Source organism: Aspergillus uvarum (assembly GCF_003184745.1).
Source record: "Aspergillus uvarum CBS 121591 unplaced genomic scaffold BO82scaffold_36, whole genome shotgun sequence".
In the NCBI taxonomy this organism is placed as follows: domain Eukaryota; kingdom Fungi; phylum Ascomycota; class Eurotiomycetes; order Eurotiales; family Aspergillaceae; genus Aspergillus; species Aspergillus uvarum.
Genome location: NW_020291333.1, coordinates 85647 through 113237, shown reverse-complemented (window position 1 = coordinate 113237; position 27591 = coordinate 85647). Strand labels below are relative to the sequence as shown.

Below are 27591 nucleotides of genomic sequence, written 5' to 3'. Positions count from 1 at the left end.
TGAAGTCATGCAGTCATGCAGTCATTCCTGCCAATCGACCAGGATTAGACGGATTTACGGCTTACAAGCTGAGGGCTTGCTTGCTGGAAGTGACGGCGGCGGCGGATGCTGACTGTTCCAATTTAGCCAACCAACCGACTGGGACCGCGGTTACTTACGGTCCACTGCAGTCTTGCTTACCCGTGGTTGAAGATGATGGACTATATGCAGTCAGCATCAGCATTACTACCTCTCGCAGTACTCCGTAGTTAGTGTACAATTTCTCTTTGCTTGGTTGCCTACCTCTACCTTCTTCTTGGCCTGGGTTCCAGCTGGGCTCCAGCTGGGCTCCAGCCAAACGGAAAGGCCGAAGGAAAAGGACGAGAATCCTTGTTGGGGTTGAGCGGGTGGAACAGATGATCTGCCGATGTGAGTGTCCGATTCAATGCTCGATGAAAATTCAATGATGAAGAGATGCAAAGATGAAAAGGACAAAGCTCGGTACCATTCCTGTCAATCCGCCCTGCCCTCTGAGTCGCTCAGCCAAAGTAACCCGTCATTAATGTCATGCAGGGATCTTCGACAAGAAGGACAGACAGGCAGACCTTTCATCAATGGATTGACATATCCCGTGTTTTCCGAAAGCCGACTGGATGCTGCCCAGACTTGCAACTCCCCCCCCCCCCGTCCTAAAAGGACTAGACCCAAGGGGGCAAAAATGGGAGAGACAAAACGGGAAAGGGAAAAAAAGTGGCCCGGGGAAAAGCAAAAGCAAATGGGAGAAGGGTAAAAAGAGAGGGAAAAAAGGAGAAGGGAAGCTTAGTCGCTGTTCCAGAAACTGTGGAAACTTCGACCTTGGTGCGACGGTTCGGCCCAAGATCCAGACTCTGAAGCTACGGGCTTCTCATAGCCCTCATCAATCCGAAACTCCTTGACGATGATGCATGACGGCTGGTCGATGGCCAGTCATCCAATTACATAGTACTCCATAGTATGCTTTACTCTGGCAGCAGGATTCTTGAGTCTATCGGGGATTGAGCACATCCACAAAGTATTATTGGCATATTACCATCATGGATGCAGGTTAAGTTGAGGAAAGAAAATTCATTATTCTGACAGGGCCAGGGCCCACGCCGCCCTGCAATCATGTCTCTGCTTGCTTGTCCCTTTTCCCGGCTAGTACAACACAACCAGGCAGTTGAGGCAAAGTCAGTCAGGGGCCAAAAGCAAAAATCACCTGCGAGTCATTAATTCTGCCAGCAGTAAGTGAATTGGAAGCTGTTACATGGGGGCAGAATGTGAGGCACGTCTTAGAACTTTTATGGGAGGGGAAAAAGATAATAATTCACTAATTGGGGGAATTTTTTTTTTTTTTTTTTTTCTTGCTTCCATTATTTTGGGGCTCTTGGGTTTCTCTCCCGTCTCCCCTCTCTTGTCTTCCCTTCTGGATCATTTTCGAACATCCAACCGAGAAACACGGAATCCACTGTTGAGACTTTGGCTGCCACCAAACTACCAATAACGATTCCATCAGTGATGCCCAGGATCTCAAGCGAAGGATTGTTACGACTGCCTGGCCAGTCCCGTCATTGCCACACACACTTGTCACCCGAGTGCATTTCAGGTACCAAGAAGTCATTGAAGGTCGATTCGTATAGCAGTGCAACTGGTGCCTCTCATTCGACGACTGACTGCATCAGAATCATCTTTCTATACAATCCGGGCTCCATCTGAGCCCCCTCTCCCCGTCCCGTGGCCCGTTAGATGGCATGGAACCCAAATTTTAATCTCCCTGGCCGGGACTGCGAGGACCATTCGCAGAGCATGCTTTATATTGTTGTTGCAATTGCGGTGATTTGATTGTCATTAATGCCTAACTAACCGTACGACGACGGGTCTGCCCTTTTTCCCCGTCTCTCACCTCTCTCGTGAGTCGTAACTCTCTCGCCTACAGTCTGAGTGCTCCTAGCCCCAAACACTCTCTGGCTTGTTTCGCATCTTGACACTAGATCTCCCGTGCTCCATCCAACAACGGATATAAATCATTGAGATCCCTATCTCTGTAATTAACTACCTTTATTTCTCGTTTCTTCTTTCTGCCCTCCAAGTTGGTTCCTCTCGACGAGATTCCTCACTTCGATTCAGTTTCTTCACGGTGATAATTATTGATCGTTGATCGTTCAATTTTGTGTCCTCCTTCTTTCATCCCTTCCTTCATTCCTTTACGGTTGCATTTTCAGTGGTCTTCACGTCCATTTTTGATTTTTGCTTATCATTTTTATTATTTTTATTATTTTGTCTCTCTTTCGCCCCATCCCACCACCACCCACTTTAGTGGCGCAGCCCAACCTCAGCGCTAGAACCTCAACGGACCCCCGGCGCGGCGCTTGCGATTCCTTTTCCACCAAACCACTCACAATCGAACCCCCCCCCCTTGCTGGTGTCGCTGCAGGACAACGGCCTTGCGATCTTGACGTAATTGCCCCGTGGCGTGGAATTGGGTCTAATTTCCTTTGGGTCCTAAGGCTCTAAGATTATTATTATCTATAACTGCCCTTACTTTTCTGGACTATTTTTTTTTCGGATCCTCTGGAATTTTTTTTTTCTGGGGTTTCCTTTTAACTTGGCCTGGTTCCGCTTCAAGTCGTCGCAAAATCCCCAGCCCTAGAAAAAGCTCCCTTGACGGGATTCCATTCAGCTCCGGCCTTTCAGTCAATCGTGACCACACTCATCCCATCCAGCAACTCCCAAAACCTGCTATTATACAATACTCACTCGACTCGACTTTCGATAATCACCATGTTCTCCTGTGCTAACTATCCTCGTGGCTGCCGTGGCCGTGTGAACATTAATGGCGGCAAATGCCCCGACTGTGTGGTATGTTCATCCCGCCGGAAGCTTACTTGCCTACCTTATACTGACTCCTGGACCCTACAGCAATTGAAGCTCCGTCACCCTCGGTCAACTTCTCCCTTCGCCCAACCCAGAGATTACCGTCGAGCCCTGCCGTCGGAGATTCTGAACGACTCACCATACAAGGAGATGATCGACCGCTGCGCATGATGAATGACCGGATGGCAACATTGCGACGGGCAGGGGCGCAATGGATTATCTCCCGGATCTCTATCGACTGGATGGCAGGGGTCCTGCCGGCTGGGACCGATCCCTGGAGGCCCTTGTGCCCGCGCCCACTTTTCCTTCGCTTTTCTTTTGCATCTTAATCATGTGCTCGGACTGGAATGCATTTCTGGGAGTTTGGATCGATCATCTTCGGGCTGAGACCAGCGTGAGGGCGGCGTTATCGCATTTCGACCGATCGCAACGGTCGGACGCTTTTTTTCTGCTTCGCTACACACTCGCCCTCGCTCGCCAACGCGGTATCGCCATCTCCGACAGACCTTTCCGACAGCTGAAATGCGCATGGACCTCTTGCGACACGATTATTGTCATCGTATTTTCGCATCGGCAAGCCGGAGTCACAGCATTGGGTCTACAGGGGTTTTTAGGTTGCTTTACTTGGTGGTTTATGCGGGTTGACTGTGACTTGGGAGTCACGGAACGGTCTATAGCTGGTCTACAGCAAAGATAGGGATTTGAGTATCCCTCGGTCTTCGCGATGGTCAGTCGATCTTCTGGATGGCGCACAAGAAAACTGTCAACTCACCGCGCGCGCAACTGGAATTCTCTGCTGCGGGTGGGCAGTGGGCGCAGGTGGAATTTCTTTTTTTTTTCTTCTTTTCTTCTTCTTCTTCTCCCTTCTTCTCACTATCCTTGACTCCCCCCTTTATTCCCTGGTCCTTCCTTTGTGCGTGATCATCATCACGACTTCATCCTGACATCGTCTTGTAATTCTTCTCTTTGTCATGTCTTTACTGCTTTCTTTGTTGTAATATGCGTTGGCCGATTTACCCATACCCAATTCGGCTACCTGTACGATCCAAGGTACTTCCTTTTTTCTACTTGTCATACTTGAATATACCCTATTTCTCTTTTCTTCTTCTTTCTCTTTGCTATGATCATGATTCGTGTCTCGAAAGTAGGTAGCCGTCTTTTCACAAAGAAAGCCCGAACTTCGCACCTATTACCTGGTTCCTACTAGATGCCTGAAACGGACACCGAGTGAGTAGACCTACGGGTTGGGTGATGTATGGTGACACCATTCCTCGGTAGATCGATGACCCTCTCGGGATCTGCCTTGAACCCTGTTTCCCCCTCTCTTATTTTTGCTTCTACAATGTTCTATGCTGGTCTGTCGTGAACAGCTGATCTCTTTCGTCTTGGAGCCCGTGATGCCTGCAGCATCAGCATCTCACCACTTGCTTGGAAGTACCTGTCGACTGTCCATGTGACCTTTCGAGCCAAGAACCCTGCAGAACGGGGATACCCAAGATAGTACGGTATTGTCGGCGTAGTTCGAAGTCATCATGAATCAACCATTAATTAGTAAGAGCCAGTCCCGAGGACCATCCGTGCGCCGTAACTGATTATCCGTCACCTGTCATTTGTCTTTGGGGGAGCGTGCGTGCGCAACGTATTAATTCCACCTCAGGGCTCCTTCCCCCCCCCTTCTTGTGACCCCGCCCCGCTCGGCATTGCCCGGACCGTTGCAGCTTGTCTTCTGCCTTGCCTTGCTTTACCTGATCTTGGCCTTGGTCTTCGTCTTCCGATCACCCGTGCAAGAGACCAGCCGTACTGCCCACGGTCCAAGAGGGAAGGGTCGTGTCAGCACGGGGTCAGTCGAATTAGGATTCCCGTACTCCGTCCTCACCGTGGGGGATTCCTCCCTCTAGACTGCACTGCCTTCATGTCAGCCTGGTATTGATCCTCTTGTTATTTTAACAAGGACAAATTAACCAACAGTGCCGCCTGGTCTCGGCATTCTGGCACGGTATAGATTACTGACCGACTAATTCTCTCTATGCGTACAGCCGGATTACCCAGCTCGCTGCTTCGCAAGGTCAAGCCTAGCAAAACGGCAGGAAACGGCTTCCTATGAGTACTTGCCCGTCAACGGCATTGATCCACCATCTGCTACCCGGTCTCCACTAACTGCCCTCCCCTCCCCTCTTCCCAGTTCCCACCCCCCTCACTTGGTACCCGCTCCCTCCCGGTGGTCTGGCACATTCTAGGAATATGCTGGTGCTGGTAAGTGGTGTGACGCGCTTGGGTTCTGGTCTATGTCGTCCTCTTTTCGATCGTCATGATTCAATCAAACAGCGCATACTCTGAGTTTGGCAGTGCGTGTCGATGTTGACTTTCCTGCTTTGTGGTTGCCTGACGTCAATGCGGGGTAAATGGCCTTTGATGATGCCGTGCACTTCCATTTCGTCTGGAATGATCAGCCTCGGTTCACCCCTGTCTTCTCCTCACCGCTGCTGCATGCATCATGGATCGAGGGACGGGCGACAAAATGCACCTACCTATAGACCAGTGATCCTGTCCTTTTCCCTTTCAACAAGACTAGTCGTAGACGACAACCCGCTGCAGCAAAGTAAGCATAACACGAGCAAAACCACGCAACCCCACTTGTCAATGACATCGACATCAACCCTGGTGGCTGCGCGGTGGCGCACTGATCTTCTTATCCTGACGCCTTATTATTATCAACATTCGGCGAAAGGGTGGTGTGTTGCTTATGCAGCCGGGATCGGCGTCTAGACCTGCCCGTGGGTCGAGCCCTGCCTTGGTCTTCCCGTGCGGGTTGACTACGGTAGTTGTCTGGCGGCTGGCTGGCTGGTTGATTACTGACCTGACAGGTGGGTGTTGGCTGCAGATGATCTGCTCTGCGTTGGCTTGAGGGGATGCAATGCACTCTACTTACTTCCCGTCGGGGTTGTGGCTGGACTTGGATTGGATGGGTCTTGATGGGTCATGTTGGGTTGGTTATAGAAGTAGCGATGGGTGCGGTCCAGTGAATCCTAGGGATACGAGGTTACGGTATATATCATAGGACTCAGGGTGACTAGGCCGGGGGGGGGGGTTTAATGGTAAATAAGTTTCAAGGTCCAGGTTAGAGAGAGGTAGCCCTTTTGGGTGTGGGTATAAGGGAGAGGTACAGTATATGTGCTCGGGTTTACTGGTTCGAGCATTCCCGGGCCCCGGTTGATGGGCGGGGTTTGGTTTTTGAGGGGGGTATATGTGGGCTGCAAGGATCAAGAGCAGTCCTGGAATGTTGGGTTGCCGGCTGGAGCTTTGACAGTGCATTTGACAGGTGAGGTTCTGTGGACTGATTGGGATGGGGTATAATTGTATGGAGTATTGGGGATGGGTTGTTGACATAGGTCCAGTGGGCTATTATGTGAGGTGAGTGGAAGACAGGGTCGAGACCGGTCGAGGCGGCGGTGGGGATCATCCCTGTGGTTCTAGACTTTTCTTGGCCAGTAAGATCGGGATGAGGGATTGTAATGACTCGGATGACTGTCGCTTTATAGTTATACGGTGATCAGATAAGTTGTCATGTCGTGGTGGTTGTGTCAAATTGATGTTTGGCGTAAATAGATATCTCCTGTGGTTATGTGGTCAATGAGTTCTGCTGAATCACCTTCTCGCGGTACTATGAGCCGTTGGTAGTGCATCTTTTGCCTCAATCTGTTGGGCCCCACGATTGTTATCTACCGAACTATCAGATATAGATTGTATACGCAACACCTGGCCGCAAAGTAAGATGTTATGGTACAGTACATCGCGAGCTCCGACTTCACAAGTTCTCCATATTGCAACCATGTGGACAGCACCACAACCGACTCACACCCCTAACCTATATGTGCTTTGCAAGAGCTTCAGTAAGGCTGTGGGAGTCTTAGGAAGGCGCATTCAACGCGCCGCATCTCCCAAACATGCAATCGCCCAAACGTCCCTTCCTCAGCAAGATGGCGCCCACGAGCATACAGTCTCCACCCGCCGTGAGCGTCACTCTTCCAATCCACACATCGATTAGTGAGCATCACAAGTCCTTAATATAGGTACTTCTGCAGCTTATCCGCTTGAATAAACAGTTCTCCGTCGTCGAGAACAATGGATCGCTTGCGAAGAGCCAAATCTGCGCGCTCCGTCCGGCGAAGCCACCACAGCTCCGTCTCCAGCGACACCTCCGATCCTGTTGTCGCGCGACAACACGCCACCACGGCTGCCTCTCTCGCGATGTTGCGCTGCAAGTGCTCGTATGATGCTCTGGGCGGCCCTGGAAGCATGGCAGTGCCCTCCAGAAGCCATCGATATACTAGATCGCGGCAAAACGCAAGCAATGCCCCCGTCGACAGCGCACCTTTTCGCCCCTCAGTTACCACGGACTCCAGCACACACGACGAGCACTACACGTCGGCGACGCTGTCTTCCATAAGCGGATTCCAAGGATTTGACAGCCAAGACTATTTTTTGCCCTCGTCTTATAGGCGTCTGCGCAAGTCGCGGTCCATGTTCTCCACTGGACAACGCTGTTCGCGCATGTCTCACGGAATCTCGTCCCCCTTGAACGATGTTACAACCAGTGATGGCGAGCAAGCCTCGCGTACGGCACGCACCTATGGTACCTTGCGGCGTTCAATGTCTTTTCTCCGCGGAGAAAAGCCGTCGGCTGGTCCGCTACGGCATGTGCAGAGTCATGACACGGCAATTGACCTGGCTCGCAATCAGTTTCAGCAGCAGTCGGCAGACGACTCCCCTCAGACGGAACAGCCGCGGCTGTCTGTTCCCAAAACTCGTCGAGAGCATAGAGCATTCAGGAAAACGCTTCGTCCGACCGCATCAGCTGCGGGCGCTGCTGGCACGCATTCGGCTCCCCAGCCCACAAGCTTTCACTCCTATGGAAAAGCGAGATCTCTCTCTTCCTCCATCAAGAAAGGAATTAAGAAGGTTTTGGGTCTTTCGAGACCGTCTGCGGGCGAAGTCGTGGCACCGGGGGTTTCTCCATCCCACCAGGACAAGACAGGGACGGGTATCAATGAACGGAGCACTGGCTGGCTAACGCACAGCCCCCGCACCCCTACTACGAGTCATCCGGAAGCCAATGTACACACGAAACAGTATCCAGACGCCGGGATTGCCGAAAGCTCAGAAAGCGTGGCTACGAGTCGCTCTCGCGTGACAAGCTGGGCAGACTCGACCGTTGCAAATACTATCGTGACCGGCAACGTTGGTGGTCGAAGCCATTTGTCGGTAATTGAAGAGAAAGTCCATTCGGAACAGGTCCTTGCAAGTGCTCCGTCCTATGAAAACAGCCCCATTTCCCACGGTAGCCCTGTCAGGCCAACCAGCAAGATTGACAGCCAACGGTTGTATTCCGCCTTAATGAGAAGGATTGGTGAGGGCAAAACACCGGATGCAAGCGAAAGCATCGCCATTGGTCAGGTCAAAGAGCATCGCATCATCCCAACGCCGGCTGCCTCAGTCGCTGTGCGTCATAATGGGCAGACCGTCCGTATGATTCCTAGTGATGAATCCATCCCATCATCCAAGTCCTTCATCACCGCGAATGCCGGCACGGTGACTCCGCCGCGGCGGTCACAGTATCCCACTCAGTGCCTCCCAGAGTCCTCTTGTTCTGACAAGAATCGGTTGAGCACCTCCTTGGCCTCTGGTAACAAGGGCATTGCACTTTCAAGGGCCTGCAAGCCGTCTATAGAGGTAGCCGCCGGACGCCGAGGTACTCCCGACCATCAGAGTCCTGGCGCAGTTTCCAACTCTCCCAGTGTATATTCTCGCTCCACCGGCGGCAAGTCGCTCGATACAACCAACGGCGAGGTTTCCTCCAAGTTCCCAGAAGAGCCAGGAACGGCTACAATCTACGACACTCACCGAGCTACCTACAGCTCACCGAAGCACTATCCGGAAGTTCAAACACAGAGAGCATTGGCCCGGCCAAGCGCGGACTGGAAGCAATGGATGCACACGGAGATTGCAAAAATCGAGAATCTCAGCCCCACCCAATCCCACTATCGCGAGAATGCACAGATCCAAAGCGATGAGGATGACTTAATCTGCGAAGCTTCCACTCGCTGGATCGAGAGAGCTCAAGGCGGTGTATTTATCGACGACGATATGTGGTCGGATCGCAAGGTCACTTCGACTAGCAATTTTTCGCGTCCCTTCAGCCGGTCTTCCAGTGTTCAGACCGTAGTAACCACGAAAAAAGAGCAGAACGACGGATCGGTGCCCCCGCCGCTGCCTTCTAGACCGATGTCTCCAAGCTTTACCCACCATGCGGCTAGCTATGGCCCCTTCCAGAGTCAGATCGATTCTCGCAGGAACAGTTTTGCGTTGTCGCCCATGCAAACAATTCCATCAAACCGGTTCCGCATGCCCGAGTCCCCGACACCGCGAAGAAACAAATCCGGAGGGGTATCTCAGAAGATGGCGAGTGCAACGTACGGCAGACATCCGGCCAGGTGCCCCCCTGCAGCGCGGGATTCCAGGTCCCTGCATGGTCGAACGGGTCGAGGGCATCGCGACCACCGACAGCTGACCAATGAGAACGTGAAAGTCGAGAACGATTACCATGACATGAAGGGTCAGGAAACCCCATCGCCGAATTCATGCTCGCCAATTCCGAGCAAGCGTATGGTGGAGATGTTTCTGGAGAGCCGACGACGTCAGGCTGGGGTGGAAGTGACTGATGGGGGTGCTGCGAGTGCCTTCCTCTAGAGGTTTGGGTCCTGGAGATATTGTTCTGTGTTACGAGCAAGACTCTTATGCCTTGTGCTGATGAATTGTTTATGAGCCGTAGCTTTTGTTCCTCCATAGATGTATGTATGCATGCTTCTCAGGGTGGCTATGGATAGTTAGACTATGAGCGATGGATAATAAAACAGATTGTATATGTTCGTGCTAGGAGCTCAGAATATCTTCTGTTTTCGCTTTCTTCTTTTTTTTTTTTTTTTTTTTCTCCCAAGTTCAGGAAGAAACAGGGGTTAATTTGGGGTGTCAGTAGAGGGGGGTTCGGGGTTCGTAGTGAGTGTGAGGTTAGTTGCTTAGCGGCGGGCCAAAGCAGGCTGAAAGGGACCGAAAGGGACAATGGCGGCCAGCCCAGCCAGGCTGAAACATTACTTAGTTAGTAGGCACTTCTTCCTCCACTTGTGGCTGCGTCATCTTCTTACTCCGTCTCCCTCTCCCTCTCTCTTCGTCTAACTGTCATCCTTGTGTTTTTCCTTTTCTTCTCCTTTGCTTCTCTTGGTGACATAGGTGGAATTCTTTCTTTTTACTGCATTGAAGTCGTTCCTTAAGACTGTTGCTCCCCCTCCTGGATGGCCCATCAGTGAACCTCCCCTTCGTTCCCCTCGTTTCGCTTCCCTCCCCTCTTCTCCCCCGAGGGGCCACGCGGCACGATGCAGTCCATGCAAAGGCAGTTCGGCCGCTTCATGAAGCGGTCCGCCGACGAAAGCCAGGTCGCGATTCTCCTCAAAGACTTCGAGGAAGCTGACAAGCTTCTGGGCCGAGTATGTAAACAAACCCACCATCACCCCGCAGCAGCACAGGAACTAACTTTCGGCCACCCGCCGTCACTCGCTCCCCTCAGATTATTGAATTCACCAGCGCATGGCGCGATGCCTGGTCCTCGCTTCTCATCCACCAAAACCGCATGCTCGTTGAATTCAATGCCCTCTATGCTCCCATCCTCGGTTCCTCCGATTCCTCCACCGGTCAAAAAGCCGCCTCCACGCCACGGGAAACCCTGGCTCGGACAAATAAGCTTCGGGAACAATACGAGGAACTCCGGCGAGAGCTGCTGGCCGATATTACCGCCGTGGACGAGCGCATGATCAAGCCGGCAACTCAGGCCAGAGAGTACCTGGTTCCGATGAAGAAGACGATCAAGAAGCGGGACGATCGTAAGGTGTGTTTCTCCCCCACCTTGAAGGTGATCCATGCTGATTTGAGTTGTTCCAGCTCGACTATGAACGCTACCAGAGTCGCGTGGATAATTACACCAAGAAAACGAAACGATCGGATCGCGACAATGCAGCCCTCGTCAAGGCTGAAGGCGACCTCGCCAAAGCGACAGAGGTAGGTCGCCACAAATCCTCGCAGTGACGTGGTCTGACAGGAGCAGGACTATAACGCTGCGGATGAGCAACTCCGGCACAGTCTCCCGCCGCTGATTGCCGCTGCCTTCTCCCTGCTCCCCCGTTTGCTGGCCACTCAGATTGAGCTCCAAAACAATATGTTGGCGCATTACTACACCGTGGTGTTGGAATACAGCCAGGACGAACAATTCCCGGTCCCCGCGCCGCCAATGGAGCATATCGTCGAAGACTGGGAGCGCGCCCATCTGCCCGTCCAGCAGGAAGCCGAAAGTTTCGCTAGCATCGCCAACGGCAAGACCGTTCGCATGTCCCCGGTGGACGAACATCAGCGCAACGGCCATAATTATCTCAGTCGCCCTGCGAATCTAATATCTAGTTACTGCCGCTCACCGAGCGCCCACGAAGAAACGCCGCCACCAAAACCTCCACGGCCCGTCTCCCCCAATCCCGCCGCAGTGCAGCGCAAACTCCCGCCTCCAGCGCCTCCGGCAGCTCAGACTAAGCTTCCCCCGATGCCACCACCGCCGGCCTACGATACCAAGCCCCGACCGAATCTCGAATCGAAGCCGAAACCCATTCCCCGACCGAAACCACAGCTGTCGAGCATGCCGGCCGCCTCCACTTCATCCCTCAATCTACCCTCGAGCTCGAGTCACCATCTCTCCCCGCAAGCCCCAGTGCCCCAGACCTCCGCCTCGTCTCCCGCAGCTGAATCGTACGTCTCTGCGGCCGAGTACATCCGTTCCCCGTCACCGGGCGTGTCTTCGGTCGCTCCACGAGCCGACTACTTCGGTCGAAATAGCAGCAATAATCAGCATACGTCCCCCTCTCCAGCATCGGCTGCGGCAGCAGTGTCTCCCGGGCTTGCGGCCCGTGCGGACTATTTCAGTCGGCCCAGCAGTAACAACCACCTTCAGTCGTCAACCCCGGTTGCATCGGCATCTTCCCTGTCGCCTGCGGCGGCGGCAGGTATCTCTCCCGGCTTATCCTCCATTGCTTCCCGAGCGAATCAGTTCAACCGCTCGAGCAGCAGCAACCGCCAGCCATCTCCCTCGCCATCCCGTGCGGCAGTGTCTTCCGCAGCGGGTAAGAAGAAGCCACCTCCACCTCCGCCGCCACGCCTGAATTCTCAGAATGCGCTGTTCGTGACGGCGCTGTATGATTTTGGGGGCCAAGGGGCGGGGGATTTGTCGTTCCGGGAGGGTGATCGGATCCGTGTGTTGAAGAAGACGGAGAGCACGGATGACTGGTGGGAGGGAGAGCTGAGGGGCGTGAAGGGGAGTTTTCCGGCTAATTATGTGGAGTGAGTGTGGCGGTGGTCGAGCCAAGGACAAAAGTAGTAATCAGCAATGCATTGTAGGAGTCATTTGATTCGAGACGCTATCATCTCTCTGGAAGAGCTTTGAATCTGAGTAACAGTCCACGTGTTTTAGAAGTAGTTTGGCTCTGAAGTGGAGTGACTATGTAGGAGACGGAAAGTCAATAAGAGGTTATACTTGGCTCAGGCATGGGACTGACCGCAGCCTCAGGCGCGTCTCGGCCGCCGGGAGATTTACTAAGTATCTTTTCTCCGCGTCGGCTTCTCCAACTTTCTTCCAAACCACCACACCACGCCCACCACTTCGAATCCATCATCACCGATCAACATCAGCTACAGCATCTACCACGACCTACAACCTTCACCTCGCACACAAATCCGATGGTCCCCCGGAACAGGGTCCCCCACCCTGGACAGACCCTTCCTCCCCCACCACCACCTTGAAAGCAGCAGCAGCAGCAGCAGCAGCAACCCTCCATACCAACCTCACAACCTCACAGCCCACCCACCCTCCTCACCGACCCCCAACAACATACACAATGACCTATCCATACCCATACCCCTCCACCCCCACCCCCTCGGGAGTCACCTCATCACCAACCTTCACCACCCCGCTCACCCAAAACACCGCCCCAGTCATCAAACACCGCTGCCTCTTCACGCACGACACGCGCCGCAAGGCCAAGCGCTGGCAGGACGGCTACCTGCGCTACCACACCTTCAACAAACGCGTCATGGCCTACGACACCAGCGGCAACTTCATCGGGGATCTGCACTGGCGCCAGGACGCGGCCGTGCAGGAGGGCGACGAGCTCGAGCTGGATCGCGGCGTGTTGGTGCAGGTCTGTGAGGCTGTTGGGCGGTCGGAGACGGATTTGGGGGCCGTTCTTGGGGGGAGTTCTCATGGGTCTGCGGGCGGGGGAGTCGGGGGGAATGGGGTCGGGAAGAGGGGGGTTGGTGCTGCTGGTGCTGCTGGGAGTACGCAGGGTTCGTTCGCGGGGTCGCCTTTGAGAATGTCTGGGTTGGCGGGGTCGCAGCCGCAGCCGCAGCAGTCTCTGCGTTCTTTGAATGATCTGCTGGGGATTAGGAAGACGACACCAGCTCTGGGGGGAACAGGCTTGGGCTCGGGGACGGGGACTTCAGGGTTGGCTGCGACGCGGATTATGCAGGGTCCGGATCGCGGGGGCGAAGAGTTGTCGGCTGTGCGCGCTGCGAAACGGCAGAGGGTTGATAGTTTGGGTGCGGATTCGGTGGGAGGAAGATCATTTACGCACCAGCACCAGCACCAGCACCAGCACCAGCAGGTCCCTTCTCGTCGTGTACTGCCTCAGCCGGTTCAGCCTCGACCGCGGCCGGCGGTCGTTGACCTGACGGGTTCGTCTACTGTGCCAGTGTCGAATTCAGCTGCTACCGCTACCGCTACCTACACAAGGCCACAGAGCCACGATCTTGGACGACAAAGGGCCGACTCGAGGACAAGTGTGCAAGCTGCTATTGCGAAGAGCATGTCTCGCGGGGAGGGGAGTACTATTCCTCCACAGCGACAAGTGTCGCGCAAAGAAAACAGCACTCTACACCGGCAACAGACATCCCGCAAAGAGAGCAGCAATCCTCCTCCACAATCACAAGCAACCCGCAAAGAGAGGGGCAATTCTCCAGAGCTACCGTCGTCACGCAAAGAAAGCAACTCCACGCCAGAAGAACCACCCGTCCTTCTTCGACTCTCTACCAGCAAACCCCGCAAGAAACTGATGTACTCAGCCTTACTCCCCGGTGGCGGCGGACAACTCGCCAAACCAGCTTCATTAGCATCAGCATCAGCTCCAGCGCCAGCGCCAGCTCCAGCGCCAGCTCCACCCAGAACCAACAACAAAAACCCTGCACCCCCTGCACCCCCCGCACAACCACCTACAACCACCACTCCCCCCAAACCCCACGACTTCACCCCCTCAACCTCAACCCAAACCATCCTCAACGACCTAATCAACGCACCACCACGCATCCCACCCCTCCCAAGAAATCACACAGCTCCGAAACCAAACCCAAGACCAAACATAACGCACACCAGCCTCCGCAAATCCTACTCCGACCCCACCGCCCTAACCACCGCCCACAGACCCAACACTTCCTTCACCAGCGCAATCCCGCCAGACCCCGCCGACCCCGCCGACCCCTTCGACCAAGGGCCCTGGACCCGCGAGGCTCTGGATCTCTTTGATTTCTGGCCCGCGGGGCGGGCGAAGCCTGTTTAGTTCACTTCAACGTATTCTCTACTTTGTGTTGGGTTGGGGACTGATGGGATGGGATGGGGTTTGGGGGCAGGGCAGTAGAGCTGTATATCTACGGTATATATGTATCATGCTCGTGCTCTACAGGATGGGAATGGATGGATGAGGATATTACTTTCGGGTTGTGCTTTTTCCTCGAGATATTCTGTTTCTGTGGCCTGATGACGTATGATTGATACCCTTTTGCATTTCTCAGAATAAAGAATAATTATATTATAGCCATGTATACACTCTACAACCACGCCACAATACCTTGACATACGCATACACCATAGCGGCGATCGCTACCTAAATCATTTCTTACTCGTTGACTGTCTGCGACAAACATTTTTTACCTGCAATAGGCCTGTGCATTACAACCACAGGGCAGAATGTAAGCCACATCGTCTGGTATATATACACCCCCAAAAATACACATACACCAAGAAGCCACATTACAAGCCTACAAGAAAACACCCCCCAGCAACCACAATCCATGCGTATCTGTGCGCGAGTGGCAATCCAATTAGTAGCAGGAAGAAATCCCAAGTATACAGTCAGTCAGTCCGTCAGGAAAATACAGCAAGATCAAATCCTTCGTTCAAAGAGTGTCAATTGCCTCTTCAAGCCAGCCTAGCAGCAGGTTAATCCACATAAGAAAAAGAAAATGTCACCGTCACTAGTGGGTGTTTGCTGTAGATAAAGGTAGGTAGGTTAAGTGTGTAAGTTTGGTTGGGTTATAAGTTAGGTGGTTGGTGGTTTTCATGCGATGGGAGAAAAAGCGCAACGCAATGAGAAAGCCAAAAAGAAACACAGAGTAAAAAAAGAATGACAAGAATATCAAAAAGCCATCCGGGCACCGAGAGTGGAGGAGGAGGGATGAATGGGGCGGCCGCCCGCGAGGGGATTAAAATCGAGTAAATATAGAGAGACAACCAGGAGTTTGGAGCCCAGGAAGGAGAAAAACAAGACGAGACGAGTTCGCCCTTGACGAACAAGGGTATGCAAGTTCCAGACGCTCATTGTGCACTTATTCAAACTCCAGACATTATAAAGGTACTCCTGTGGGGTGAACAGTACGATGACAGTGGCGATGCAATGAAAGAGATTCGTGCAGACACACGCAAAACCACGGGTTTCGGGGCGATGGATAGCCCGGCCAATAGACAGACACACAACGCAACTCAACTCCAAGTGGTGGAGGTTCAATGATGGGAATGAATCCGGTTCACCCGCGGGCTATATTTGCTTGTCCTGGACAAGGCACTGACATCATGTTTGCCTGGTCAAGTTAGCCGGTGAACAGTCATGACAAGTCAAGGAATATACATACCATCACAACAAGCTCGCACGTTCTCGAGCCGGTCACCCTGGCTTTCTTGCCTCTCCATCGTGTGCCGAAAGTCATCTTGGCTGTCACGGGTGTGAATGCTTCCCTCATGGACACTCGAGCTGGCATAACGAGGACCCTTGCGACCAAACGACCCCTTGATCGTCGTGTTCAGGATCGTGCTGAGGCGGGAGCTAGACCCGTTCCTCTGCTCGGTAAAGGACGAGGGGGAGGCAAGCGAAGGGGAGCCTCGACCCGGCGTCAATGTGCGGCGCGATGAGATGGTGGAGCCGGCCCGCTCCTTCGGCCAGTTCCGTGCATTCCGACTGCGTGAAGAGGAGAAGGAGAGTCTCGAGGTCTGGCGGGAGCGTGAGCGGAACTCGGGATTGAACTCATCGATGTCTTCCAAAGAAGCGTTGCTTTGATGCTCTTCGCCGTTCTCTGCCGAGTTGCGCAGCAGGAGATACGAAAGTGCATTGAACCACGTCTCGTGCCGCTGGCTGGTGGTTGCTGTGAACCGAACCCGGCGGCCTGGGCTGACCACCTCCAGACTCCGGCAGTGGAGGCCAGGAGGATAAGGATTGTCATCAGGAACGACCCTGACAGCCTCGATGGGAACACTCTTGGTCTTCAGTTCGCGTGTGCCAGCGGTCTGGGGATCTTGCGCGCTCCAATACAGCGTACGTGTATAGGGGTGAACCCAGAAGTAGCGTCGGTGTCGAGTGCTGGAGACCTCCCCAGTGACAGTCTTGCGAGTGTACTTCCACAGGAATTCGCCAATCATCGTCTGCGTGATAGCCTGGATCATCCTCGGGTCCGTACCAGCGGCATAACCCTGAGGGCCGATGGGCTGCGCAGCAAACCGCTCATCGATCTCAGAAGCAAAGGATGAGACCGACGACCTCCGTGAGATGTGACTGTGACTCTCGCTTCTGAGTTTGACGCGGGAGGTCGTAGTAGACATCGAGTTGACTTGGAGTCCCGACTCATTCGGAGTCCGCGGGCGCTGGCTTACATTGGTTCGGTGAGCGGAAGCTGGGGCAAGGGGCGGGCCCATCAAGTTTGGAGAAGATGGCCGTTGGTCCAATGATCGTTTCTCGGCCACCATGATAGCCTCCTTGTGGTCGGTGGGCAAAGGCGGGTGGCTTTGGATGCTTGAGGTATGGCTCAGCGAACTGCCCGGCCTGAGCTGGTGGGATGGGAGAGAGGATTGAGAGGACTGATGAGTGGGACGAGTGCGTGCTCGGGGTGTGGCAAACGGTGAGGTGTTCTGCTCCTTGGCCTTGTCACTTTCCGGAGGAGATAGTGGCCGGGTGGTGACACGGTCCATGAGAATCTGGTCAATTTGCTTCGACGACAGGATTGTTTGGGCACCCTGGTCAGTCCTTTCCACCCAACTCGATGATTGCTGTCGTGTGTGGCGTGGGACAGCATTGCCAGAAATGGTGCTTAAAGGCAGAGTGGGGTCTGGCGTTCCGTTTGTACCACTGGTCGCATAGTTGCCTGGACTATCATCATTGACAAGAAGCAATGGGAGTTCGGAAGCAGGGAGACCCTTGACCATTTGCATGCTGTGCTCCGGTGGCGCATTTTCATCGGTCAGCTGAACCGGGGGCACAACAACAGCCGTCGGGATATGTTTGACGGGGATCGTTTCCACCGCGCGCACACCAGACAGTGAGATTTCAGGAGCTTGAACCACTGTTGCCTCGTGCAACTGTGGTGTAGCTGGTTCCGTGCTTTCCGACGCGATGACAGAAAGATTCATATCTGGAAGCTTGGGTTCGGCAACCTCTCGCTCACCCGCAACTGCCAATTCCGGCTCAGCCGATGCGTGCAGAACAGCCACAATAGGCTCGGTTTGTTGAGAGAAGATTGACGATACACTTAGTTCTGGAAGCTCGGCTTCCTGGGCTTGATCCACAATGATCTCAGGCTCTGGGCCTACGCTCCGCCTAATGACTGCCAGGACAGGCTCCGTCTGCTGAGTGACTATTGAAGATAGAGTCAGCGGTGGAAGCTCCCGTTCGACTTCGACGCGCTTCTCAATGATCACAGGCTCGACCACCGGAGTGGGTTTGGGAATGGCCGCGACAGGCTCGGTGTCCAAAGAGTAGAGTGACGAGACGGTAAGCTCCACAATCTCAGTATTGGTGCCATGTTCAGCAACGACGACCACCGGCGTAGGTTCATAGAAGGCTGCCACAACAGGCAGGGTATCCTGAGATGAAATTGTTGACATCGCCACATTGGGAACATACGCAGGTTCGGGTTGAGGAACACTGGCAACGATCGGCTCAGTAGAAGCGGAGGAGATCGAAGACAATGCCACCTTTGGCGGATCAGGGATGACAGAGGCAGAGGGTTCTGTCGTCTCTCCGACAGCATACACAGTATTCAGCTGAGGGCGCCTTGGTGGAGATGGAATAGTCTCCTCAGAAGATACAGAGGAGACTTCCAACTGCAACTGAGCGGATGGTTGCTCTGATTCTCTCTGGGTCTCGGCGATGACTGCCTCGGATTCAGGAACGATCCACTGTGTCGAAGCGTGCACCAGTTCGGGCGCTTGCTCTTGCTCCGTCGCAGTGCCAGCATCAGATGTGGCTGATTTCAAGGATGATACGTGTACGTTGTCGAGCGCTTCCTCAGCAGCAGGGACAGCGGTGACTACAGCAGGCACGGCGGGCTCCCAAGGATCCGTCATCATACCAGAATCCACCATAAGAGGTCTCGAAACAGTGTCGAGAACAGCTTCTGAAGGCCGTCTGGAATCGTAAGCGGCAAGAATGCGCGGAGTTGAAGCCTGGGACGCCGTGTCGAAGCGCATCGGAGGCCCGAAGTCATCCTCTTGGTCATCGTCACCATCCAACTCAGCAAGCTCCATGAAGAGACTCTGTCCCTCTGGGCTTGCTGAGCTTTGCATGAAGCTTGTGGCTGGGGATTCGCGAGCGGTGGAGGGCCTGCTATTGGAAGCCATGGGAGCCTCGCCCGAAGGACGGATCCTTCTCACGATACTCCTCTTGTTCCTCACCCTGTACCTAGGGCTAATTTGGCTAGGCGATGGGAAGCCTTCCTCATCGATTACGTCCTCGTCACTTGAGTTGGATGCAGTACTCTCGTAAGCCTTCCGGTCGCGGGTCTTGGCCATCGTGAAAGAGGACACGCGCCCGCGTGGAGTCCTCTGGAGCCGGTCATCTGTCTCCGTGAGCTCACCACTATCCGTGCTATCATCAGCCATACTTTCTAGGCCAGTCTGAAACGCTTCGCTTTCCGTGGCTATTCCTCGTTCGGTGGCTGTCTCAAAGTTGTCGTCGGCTTCGGTAGCGGTCTGATATGCGTCGCTCGGCTCTTCAGAAGACTGTCCTCCCATACGGGCCCGGGAGGCCTTGAGAGCGGCTTTATGAGAGGGACTGGCGTCGGTGGCATTGTCTTCCCAGTCCGATTCATGGATTTCAATCTCCGCTCTCTTCCGACCCGCACCCAGCAGCTCAGGCCGTGCGGCCTTGCGTGCAGGGTCAGGTTTGGTCTTCTGGCGTTTGCTGAGCGGACCGGTTGGCGCAGTGGATTCACGGCGCTTCGTCTCCAGTTCATCGCGGGCCTCCTGGAGCATGCGCTTCAGGTCAATTTTCTCGGTCTTTTCACGATGGATAGTGCTCTTGAGATTCTGGATCATGCGGTGGGCATGACCGAGCGAACTCTTCAAGGTCTCCGTTTCGAGGTGGTTGTGTCGCGGCGTGAACTTGTTGGGAGACGGCGGCGGGGAGTTCTCGGGTGTCGACTGGTCTTGGTCGTCCGAGTCTTGATCCCGATGGACTTCGCGAGAAAGCTCTTGTTCTTGCTGACGAAGGCGCATGGCCACTGCCCTGGCGAGCTCCTCATTCTGGGAGTTCAATTCCTCGAGTTTCTGCTGCAGCGCAAGCTTCTCGGTATCTCCAGCATGCACGTGGCGACGCAGAACGTGAATCTCGGCATCGTTGGCTTTCTGAGCAGCTGTGTGATCTTCGATCAGCCTCGCATTGGCCTGTCTCAGATCCTCGAGCTCCCGCTCCATGGCGCTTTTCTCTGTGGCCAAAGCACCCAGGCTGCTATTGAGTCTGCTTTCTCGGTCGGCTGCTTCCTTGGCAGCTGTCATCAGCTCGCGGGTTCGAGTCTCCAGTGTCCAATTCTCATCTTTATAGCGCTCTTCGCTTTCGTCGAGTACCCGGATTCGTTGAGCATAGCCCTCTGCCTCGAGTTCGAGGCGTGACTTCTCGAGATTCACATTCTTGAGTGCATCCTCCCGCTCTGCAAGGAGAGCTTGCAACTGGCGCACTTGCGCGAGGAGGGAGGTAGAAATCTCAGTGGCGAACTCAATGTCATGGACCCGGTTGGAAGGCTGATTGCGCTGCTTTCGTGACGGAACGCTGACTTTACTGGGCGAGTTGGTGGCCTGGCCGGCGAAGAGGGCGGAGCTAATGGGTGACTACAAAACGAGTCATTAGCTCTGTGCAAGAAGCATCAAAACGGATGCGCCCTACCTTTTGCTCATGGGGAGTTCCGAAGTGACCATCTTCACCGCTGGCGAGACGCTTCGGGGCAAGGAATGCGCGTGCCGTTTCGCGGCCAATCTCATTGTACTCCTTCTCCAGATCCACGAGCTTTCGACGTAGGTCCGGGCCAATTTGGCCCTCCTCCTGCTGTTGCTCCACTTCTCGCAGCTTTTCCTCGAGCTGTTTCTGCTGTTCGATCAGTGCCGTTCCCAGCTTGCCTGCCTCTTCGAGCCGGCGCTCCGTTTCCGCCAAATGGGCCTCGAGCGCCCGTTTGGCTTGCGCGGGGGAGGACGCATTCAGGCTGAACAACTGGGTGTCAAAGGAGGAGTATTTGTGCGAATCGCGAGAAGCGATTCCCTCCCGGGCATGGGAGACGAAAGGATCTTCGACCGTAGACATATTGGGGAGACTTCGTTATCTTTCATCCGGCGGGGCAGTATCGTGTTCCAAGCGCGAGGAGATTGTGGTGAACGGTCGGATGGATTCGCCGCAGTTGCGGTCTGATGTCTTGAAGACAAGACTCAGGTGCCGTAGGTATCCAGCGTATCTCGTCGCCTCGGTATTCGTATCGTCGTATCAATTCTGAATCATCCTCCAGCTTGCGCTCAATTTTCCGTCGGTTTATTTCAAGTCGAGTCCTTGGGCTGTGTGTTCTGTTTGCTGAGCCGACCAGCGAACTTGGCTCCGCGAATACCGGAAATCCGAATTGAGCGTGGCAGTGGAGCGACACGAAGGATGCGCGCGGTCGGGCCGGCAAGTCCACGCAGCGAACTCGTCAATAGGCGACTGGAAGACGGTTTAAAGGGGATCGAGATTGCTGATCGAGCCGAAGGGTTGAGAATGCAGCTAGATGTCGTTCCGAGGGGAGAATCGAGGTGCGACCGGGAAAGCGTCACCACAACAAGGCCAGACAACAAACGCGTTGCAGACGCAGGGTGACCTCGTTGTGCGTCAAATCAGGATGCAGGCCAACCAGATAGTCAAGTCCAATCGCTCAGCCTTCGGGACCAGGCAGCGGTGGATGCTCTGGGGGTCTTGCGGCGCAACAAGCAAGGCCCGACAGGCGCGACAGACGAAGGCAGTGCGCTAATGAGCCACGGGGAGCGGGTGGGTGCGATGATGACCGGCCACCTAACGTGCCGTTCGGGCGATAAGATTAGGATCAATTGAATTAAAGGAAGGAAAGGAAATAATAATGAAGGACAAGAGTGGTGATTAATTGCAGAGAAAGAACGAAAGAAAGAAGAAGAGGAGATGAAGAAGGGGGTGAGTTGAGAAATGAAGAATGAGGGAGTGAGTGAGTGAGTGGGTAATTTCAAAAGGCAGTGCCGGAGAGGGGAGGGGGTGGAACAACGAGACGGTAGACGACTCGTTGGGCGGGGAGACACACACACACGGAAAGGAAGGGAAGAAGAGGAGAAGAGAAGAGGAGGAGGAGAGGAGAGGAGAGTCAGAGAAGGGAGAGCGAAGGAAAGGAAGGACGGCAGGGGTAGTTTGGCTGGCCTCAGGAATACACACCAGTCTAATTATTGCAGTGGACTGGAGACAATCCAGGCATACTAACGACGCCCAAACCATTGATCTGATACGTAATAGTCAATGGCCCAGACATCCATAAATGGAGAGAATTGGATGAAAGGGAAAAAAGAGAGAGAGAGAGAGAGGAAAGGGATCAACCCGGTGATTATCTACGGGGTGTCAGCAGCAACCTTTGGAACCAGCGCAGGCCTACAGTAGGTTATTTTGATGTCAACAATCGGCATGAACTGGAATTGGAACCAGAGCCAGATTGACGCATCCAATCCTGGACTGACGGGGCCAAACGCCAACTGACAGGCTGGTCCTCCTTAAGTTATCTGCTTGGTTTGCCTTGTTTGTCTGATTTGCTTGTTACACCCAGCGACTCGATCCCTACCTCCACGTGACCTCACCTGACCCGGAACTGAGCTGCAGTCGCCAGATCGAGAACAGAGCGTACGTCACGCGACAGGAACACCTCACCGAGTTGACCGCATCTGCTACTCGATATGTGGACTGACCTGACATGCTGCATGGCTGCAGCTCATACACATCTTAAGGTTTGTAGGGAGTGACACCGACTCACCTTGCGGTTGTGTAGGTTTGATATAAACTTCCGCCTAGCGGTAACCTTAGTCGGTCAACCATCTTGAATTGCTCGGGCAAGTTCGAGATCAACAACCATGACCATTGCCAAAGATACACAGATCTTCCGTACAGTACGGAGTACGGAGTAGGAGTACTCATACACCGTTACTACGCCGCTAAAGCGGTAGACGGATGCCAAGCTTCCTGTCCGGGGGCGAACCGTGGGAGTGCCCCTGGTCTAAAGCATCCCGTCCTCTCCACCTCCTCCTCCACCTCCTCGGTGGAATTCGGCTCAACGTCTGTATCCACTGTACAGCAACGAAACAATGATGTCACTGAGAAAGACCTCCAAGGTAGCTGCGTATCTCATTTACCTGGAGATGTTCGGTGGGCCACCCTACCGATCTGAGCAATGGTCGATCGTCCAGCCAGGCTTCAAGTAGGGCCCTGCCTGACCAGGGGTAGCGAAATTGCTCGACGCAGCTACAAGAACAGGATTATCTGATTCATGTATATCTGGCTGTACCCACATTCTTTGACAGGACGTTCATCTTTGTTTCCTAATGATGATGCAATAAATCCCTATGTCTTATCCGCTGGCAGGTACTGTACAGTCGTAATGCCTCGAATCATGCCTTCTTTCCAAGACCCCTTATCCAGACTCCAGGAACTGCTCCACGCGATCGATCAGATCTGCCTTCTTCCCCACCCCAGAGCGTCCATGAGACGTGAGGAAGTCCTTGAGGATATTCACCGTAAGCTGCAAACATATTAGCATAGTCACGCACAGCATAGGGCTTTGTAATAGTTACCCTCGACAGGTTGTTCTTCTGGTAATGTCGCCGCACTTCCTCCTCAATATTATTGTCGGCTTCCACTTTGACCTTCTTCGCTGGCTTACTGGACTCTTCGTCTTCGGGGGCTCGGTTCTTCGCGCCTCGCTTGACGAGGGTGCTGGATGCGGGTTTCTCGACGGCGATCGTGGCGTACTGCTTCTCGAGCTCGTCGGCCCATGACAGCACATAGTCCCCAGCGCGCTAACATTGATAATGAGTGAAAGTCGCAATACCGTTAGCGAAGGATCATACCTTGTCAATTTGTCTATACTTCGGCACGGTCTTGTCTTCCGGTTTCTCGGGGAGATCCTCGTCTAGCGCCAACGCCTGTAAGATGCGATAGTGCCATTGTAATGCTAGAACAGTTTAGTGTATGACTAATTATGTGCGGATCAAAGGGCAATTCGAACACTTACATGGATTTGGGTATTTCAGAGGTTCGTAGCAGGCCTTGGGGAGTTGCAGCTGTTGGACTATAACACGCATCTGGTCGATCAACGGTTCCGGAGCCACATTCAGGGTGGTCTCGGGGTTCTGCCGAACATCATCGGCGTACGGAAGTGGCATAATCCACATGCCAGGGGGATATTTCTGAACGCCGTTCTCATCGACCTTCTCCTCTCCAGCCATCATAGCACCAAGGACCGGGTTGGCAGCCCTACGTGGAATGAACCAGACGAGGGCTATCTTCTTCTGTCGCAGAAGCGTCTGATGCAGGGCGGAGAACACGCGGGTTGAACCTACGTAGTCCTCTTCTGACGGATAGATGAAATAAGGATGTTTCATGTTCGCCCAGAAGGGAAGCGCGGAAGCGGGCTTGAAGCCTATGATGCGAATGACCGGATCACCGAAGTCTTTCAATTCCTTCTGCTCCTCGGGGGTAAAGACGACTTGATCCCCGCCGAATTTGTAGGCCTTTCTGATCTCCCATTTCTCCACCGTGCGCGCCGTGTCGTCGGCTATTTGAGTAGTGACGCCTTTGACAATCTCGGGCTTCTCGCCTCCCAGCCAGACATAGCAGTTGCGGGCGGGCGCTTGCCGCCGAAAGAGGATATAGCCTGACACTGAGATCTTGAGGTTGGATCCAAGCTCTAGCGGCATATTCGAGAAATGAGTGCGCCGAGGAACGGATCTTGAGTTGACACTGGACAATAGTGTATTGAGGAGGGATAGCCCATCCCCAGTAGCCGTTGATGATTTGGAGTCCGGCTGTAGATACGCAGGGGCATCGGGGTCATTCGGAGAGGTCTTATAGATAATATCCTTCACAGCCAGTCAGTACAGTGCCGCCTCCGCCAGGGACAGGATCTTACGTCATAAAACTTGGAGCTGTCGAACTCGTGTTCGGGCTGGGAGATGGGGAAGAGCTCAATGGTGACTCCGAGATCATACAGATCCTTGGCGCGCACTGTCGCGGCAGACCGTAGAGCTTTGTCTTGAGTGTGAGGACTGTCGTTGTCGGTGACTATGAACAATCGTCGCGAAAGGAAGTTGGGCGCTTTAGATGTGAAAATCTGGTTGGCACAAAATAGGACATTTGCCATCGACACTTGCTTCTCTGCCGGCACGAGAATGTCTCTAGCTTTTCCTTCGTCTTCAACCAGCGCGCGAAGGTCCTTGACTTCTTGTGCAGACGGGATGTCGAGGTCTGTGAAGAGGTAGCAGTTGGGATAGGACAAGTCGCCTCGGCTGCCCTCGTCTTCGTCGTAGAACTTGGACGCCTGCGTCCCGTACAAGAGAACTCCCATCATATCTTGTGGGTTAGAAATGATTCGCTGTTGCATCAAGTGGTATGCGCATTTCAAGGCTGCGGTGACTGGCGATTCTTCCACGGGTTTCTTGGAGTCGACAGATGGGCGAGGCTCGAGCATCGAGTCGCTAACTTCGATCGCAAAGAGAACCGCATCTTTCACCGTTTTGTAGTTCTGTGTATGATCAGCCTAGCTTGTGCATCAAGGATTGCAGGCCCGAAGCCAAAGGGAAGTATGTACGGATTCATCGATCTCCTCTTCTTCCTCTTCGCCTACTTCATCGTCTCGTGGTGGATTACTGTCGTCCATAATTGAGAAGTTTAACGTGAGTTTGAATAGAAATCAATAATTCTACCAGGAGTGAAAGAGATTAAAAGGAGATCATTCAAAGTTCCATGTCTAAATGTGTCCAGCGCGAGGGTGGGTGTATCTGCCTGGAGTGGTTGTGCTGCCTGGGCGATTATTCGGGAAGCTCTAACCACCAGTTCGGAGCCTACAGGCAGTACGGATACAGTAGGTACTGTACAATGGCGGTCGCGATGACGCGCGGGTTGGCGGGCGAAAGACCGACGCGGGGAAAACACGAACATCATGTGATCATCATGGATCTCGATGAATTGAGACTCGATGAGACTTGATGACCCTCGGACGGTGGTGATTGGTGCATCGGGGTTTTGGCAGCCAAGCTCCGTCTCCGTCATCCGTCCAGTTCTGGGCCTTTTCCCAACCAGGCCGGCTTTCTCAGCTGCCTTTCACTCACGCAGTCTCACTCAATCTCAACATCTGGCCTTCTGCTTGCCACTCATTGTTGCTGTCTTGAATATACTCGATTGCGATCGGCCTAGCCTTCAATCGCTCGACCCCTTCCGGTTCTCCATATCCGATCGCATTGCTGCCTCTCAGGTAGTCGCCAAATGACCACCATGGCTCTTCGCCGCCCATTCGCTCTTCCCCGGCAATTGTTGCGACCGGCAACTCGCGCCTCGTTCAATTACTTCCACGAACACAGACACGGTCTTGCAACAGCAGTTCCTCCAGTCACTCAAGATGCGACTGGCTCCAAGGGCCCTACAGCCATGGTCTTCCTCAACATGGGAGGGCCCTCAACCACCGACGAAGTCGAGGACTTCCTCAGCAGATTATTTGTACGTCTTCGGGGAGGGAAGGTTCGCTTCGGTTCTTCACCGATCCCTCAACTAACCCAACCTTACACCACAGGCCGACGGCGATTTGATCCCCCTGGGTCGACTACAGTCATATCTCGGACCGCTGATCGCAAAGCGAAGAACACCTAAGATCCAGAAGCAGTACGCGGAGATCGGCGGAGGCTCGCCGATCAGGAAGTGGTCGGAGTATCAGTGTGAGGAGATGTGCAAGCTGCTGGATAAGATCAACCCGGAGACCGCCCCCCACAAGCCATACGTCGCTTTCCGCTACGCCGCACCGTTGACCGAGACGATGTATGCGCAGTTGCTACAGGATGGATTCGGCAACGGTAAAGGTGGACGCGCTGTGGCCTTCTCGCAGTACCCACAATACTCCTGCTCGACCACAGGCAGCTCCCTGAACGAGCTGTGGAAGTGGAGGAACCGTTTGGAGGGGCCCCGGGTGAATGGCGGCGTGCAGCCCGCGGGTTCCATTCAGTGGAGCGTGATCGATCGGTGGCCCACGCATCCGGGTCTGGTGGAGGCTTTCGCGAAGAACATCGAAGATCAATTGAAGACCTATCCCGAAGACAAAAGAGACGGCGTTGTTCTCTTGTTCTCGGCCCACAGTCTGCCCATGAGCGTTGTGAACCGAGGTAGGCCGATCGTCTCGCCGACCTATGATATTTCCGCAGCTAACGGTGCTTTTTTCAGGTGACCCCTATCCGGCAGAAGTTGCTGCGACTGTCCATGCAGTCATGCAGAGACTCAAGTTCAGCAACCCTTACCGACTATGCTGGCAGTCTCAGGTCGGACCGAGGGCTTGGCTGGGAGCACAGACAAGTGATACAGTGCAGGAATATGTGAAGCGGGGTCAGACCGACATCGTTCTGGTCCCTATTGCCTTCACCAGTGACCACATCGAAACCCTCTACGAGCTGGATCTTGAAGTGATGGAAGAAGCCAATCACCCGGGAGTGAAGCGTGCGGAGAGCTTGAACGGTAGCCCCATCTTCATCCAAGCTCTGGCGGACGTTGCCCAGGAGCATCTGCGCAAGGGGGAGCCCTGTTCGCTGCAGATGACTCTGCGTTGTCAGGGCTGCACGAGTGAGCGATGCTTGGAACAGAAGAAGTTCTTTGCTGGCGAGCGTGCTTCCTCTCTGGTTCTTTAAATCAATTGTATAGTGCTTTGGATGGCAGGCCGGCGTTTGATAGATTTTTTATTCCTGTCTTGCTTCTCGGAAAATCTTAGTGATAAAGGGATTTTCTTCTGTGTTGTCGATTGAGAAGAGAGGATACTTAAGTGTACATT

At 53.9% G+C, this 27591-nt stretch overlaps 9 protein-coding genes across 9 annotated transcripts; 6 read left to right on the top strand and 3 right to left on the bottom strand.

Annotated features, from left to right (window-relative positions):
• Positions 1-2778: 2778 nt before the first annotated feature.
• On the top strand, positions 2779-3042 carry BO82DRAFT_403263 (uncharacterized protein; the record flags this gene model as incomplete). The annotated part of the gene is made up of 2 exons (XM_025639368.1): positions 2779-2856; positions 2917-3042. The coding sequence occupies 2 exons, from the start codon at positions 2779-2781 to the stop codon at positions 3040-3042; spliced, it is 204 nt and encodes a 67-aa protein (XP_025490674.1).
• A 2011-nt stretch (positions 3043-5053) lies between these two features.
• Positions 5054-5750, top strand: BO82DRAFT_107616 (uncharacterized protein). Its single transcript, XM_025629777.1, has one exon. The coding sequence runs from the start codon at positions 5227-5229 to the stop codon at positions 5635-5637; it is 411 nt and encodes a 136-aa protein (XP_025490673.1). The 5' UTR covers positions 5054-5226; the 3' UTR covers positions 5638-5750.
• BO82DRAFT_107600 (uncharacterized protein) lies at positions 5702-6489 on the bottom strand. The gene is made up of 2 exons (XM_025629776.1): positions 5801-6489; positions 5702-5704 (listed from the first exon to the last, which is right to left on the bottom strand). Exon 1 carries the CDS (start codon positions 6256-6258, stop codon positions 5863-5865), a length of 396 nt encoding a protein of 131 aa, XP_025490672.1. The 5' UTR covers positions 6259-6489; the 3' UTR covers positions 5702-5704; positions 5801-5862.
• Positions 6490-6700: 211 nt separating this feature from the next.
• Positions 6701-9618, top strand: BO82DRAFT_365834 (uncharacterized protein; the record flags this gene model as incomplete). The annotated part of the gene is made up of 2 exons (XM_025637016.1): positions 6701-6915; positions 6975-9618. The coding sequence occupies 2 exons, from the start codon at positions 6701-6703 to the stop codon at positions 9616-9618; spliced, it is 2859 nt and encodes a 952-aa protein (XP_025490671.1).
• A 463-nt stretch (positions 9619-10081) lies between these two features.
• BO82DRAFT_355442 (BAR and SH3 domain-containing protein) lies at positions 10082-12379 on the top strand. Its single transcript, XM_025635450.1, has 4 exons — positions 10082-10409; positions 10490-10807; positions 10861-10977; positions 11024-12379. Exons 1-4 carry the CDS (start codon positions 10299-10301, stop codon positions 12302-12304), a joined length of 1827 nt encoding a protein of 608 aa, XP_025490670.1. The 5' UTR covers positions 10082-10298; the 3' UTR covers positions 12305-12379.
• Positions 12380-12831: 452 nt separating this feature from the next.
• Positions 12832-14567, top strand: BO82DRAFT_433268 (DNA helicase ZGRF1-like domain-containing protein; the record flags this gene model as incomplete). Its single annotated transcript, XM_025640855.1, has 1 exon — positions 12832-14567. Exon 1 carries the CDS (start codon positions 12855-12857, stop codon positions 14565-14567), a length of 1713 nt encoding a protein of 570 aa, XP_025490669.1. The 5' UTR covers positions 12832-12854.
• Positions 14568-15846: 1279 nt separating this feature from the next.
• BO82DRAFT_417446 (putative nuclear migration protein (ApsA)) lies at positions 15847-20840 on the bottom strand (the record flags this gene model as incomplete). Its single annotated transcript, XM_025640022.1, has 2 exons — positions 15847-20374; positions 20430-20840. The coding sequence occupies 2 exons, from the start codon at positions 20838-20840 to the stop codon at positions 15899-15901; spliced, it is 4887 nt and encodes a 1628-aa protein (XP_025490668.1). The 3' UTR covers positions 15847-15898.
• A 2040-nt stretch (positions 20841-22880) lies between these two features.
• akuA (putative DSB repair complex subunit Ku70) lies at positions 22881-25580 on the bottom strand. Its single transcript, XM_025633414.1, has 6 exons — positions 25375-25580; positions 24697-25308; positions 23800-24646; positions 23636-23739; positions 23360-23584; positions 22881-23307 (listed from the first exon to the last, which is right to left on the bottom strand). Exons 1-6 carry the CDS (start codon positions 25441-25443, stop codon positions 23200-23202), a joined length of 1965 nt encoding a protein of 654 aa, XP_025490667.1. The 5' UTR covers positions 25444-25580; the 3' UTR covers positions 22881-23199.
• Positions 25581-25942: 362 nt separating this feature from the next.
• BO82DRAFT_107506 (ferrochelatase HEM15) lies at positions 25943-27529 on the top strand. The gene is made up of 3 exons (XM_025629775.1): positions 25943-26279; positions 26353-26935; positions 26994-27529. Exons 1-3 carry the CDS (start codon positions 26049-26051, stop codon positions 27449-27451), a joined length of 1272 nt encoding a protein of 423 aa, XP_025490666.1. The 5' UTR covers positions 25943-26048; the 3' UTR covers positions 27452-27529.
• The last annotated feature ends 62 nt before the right edge of the window (positions 27530-27591 follow it).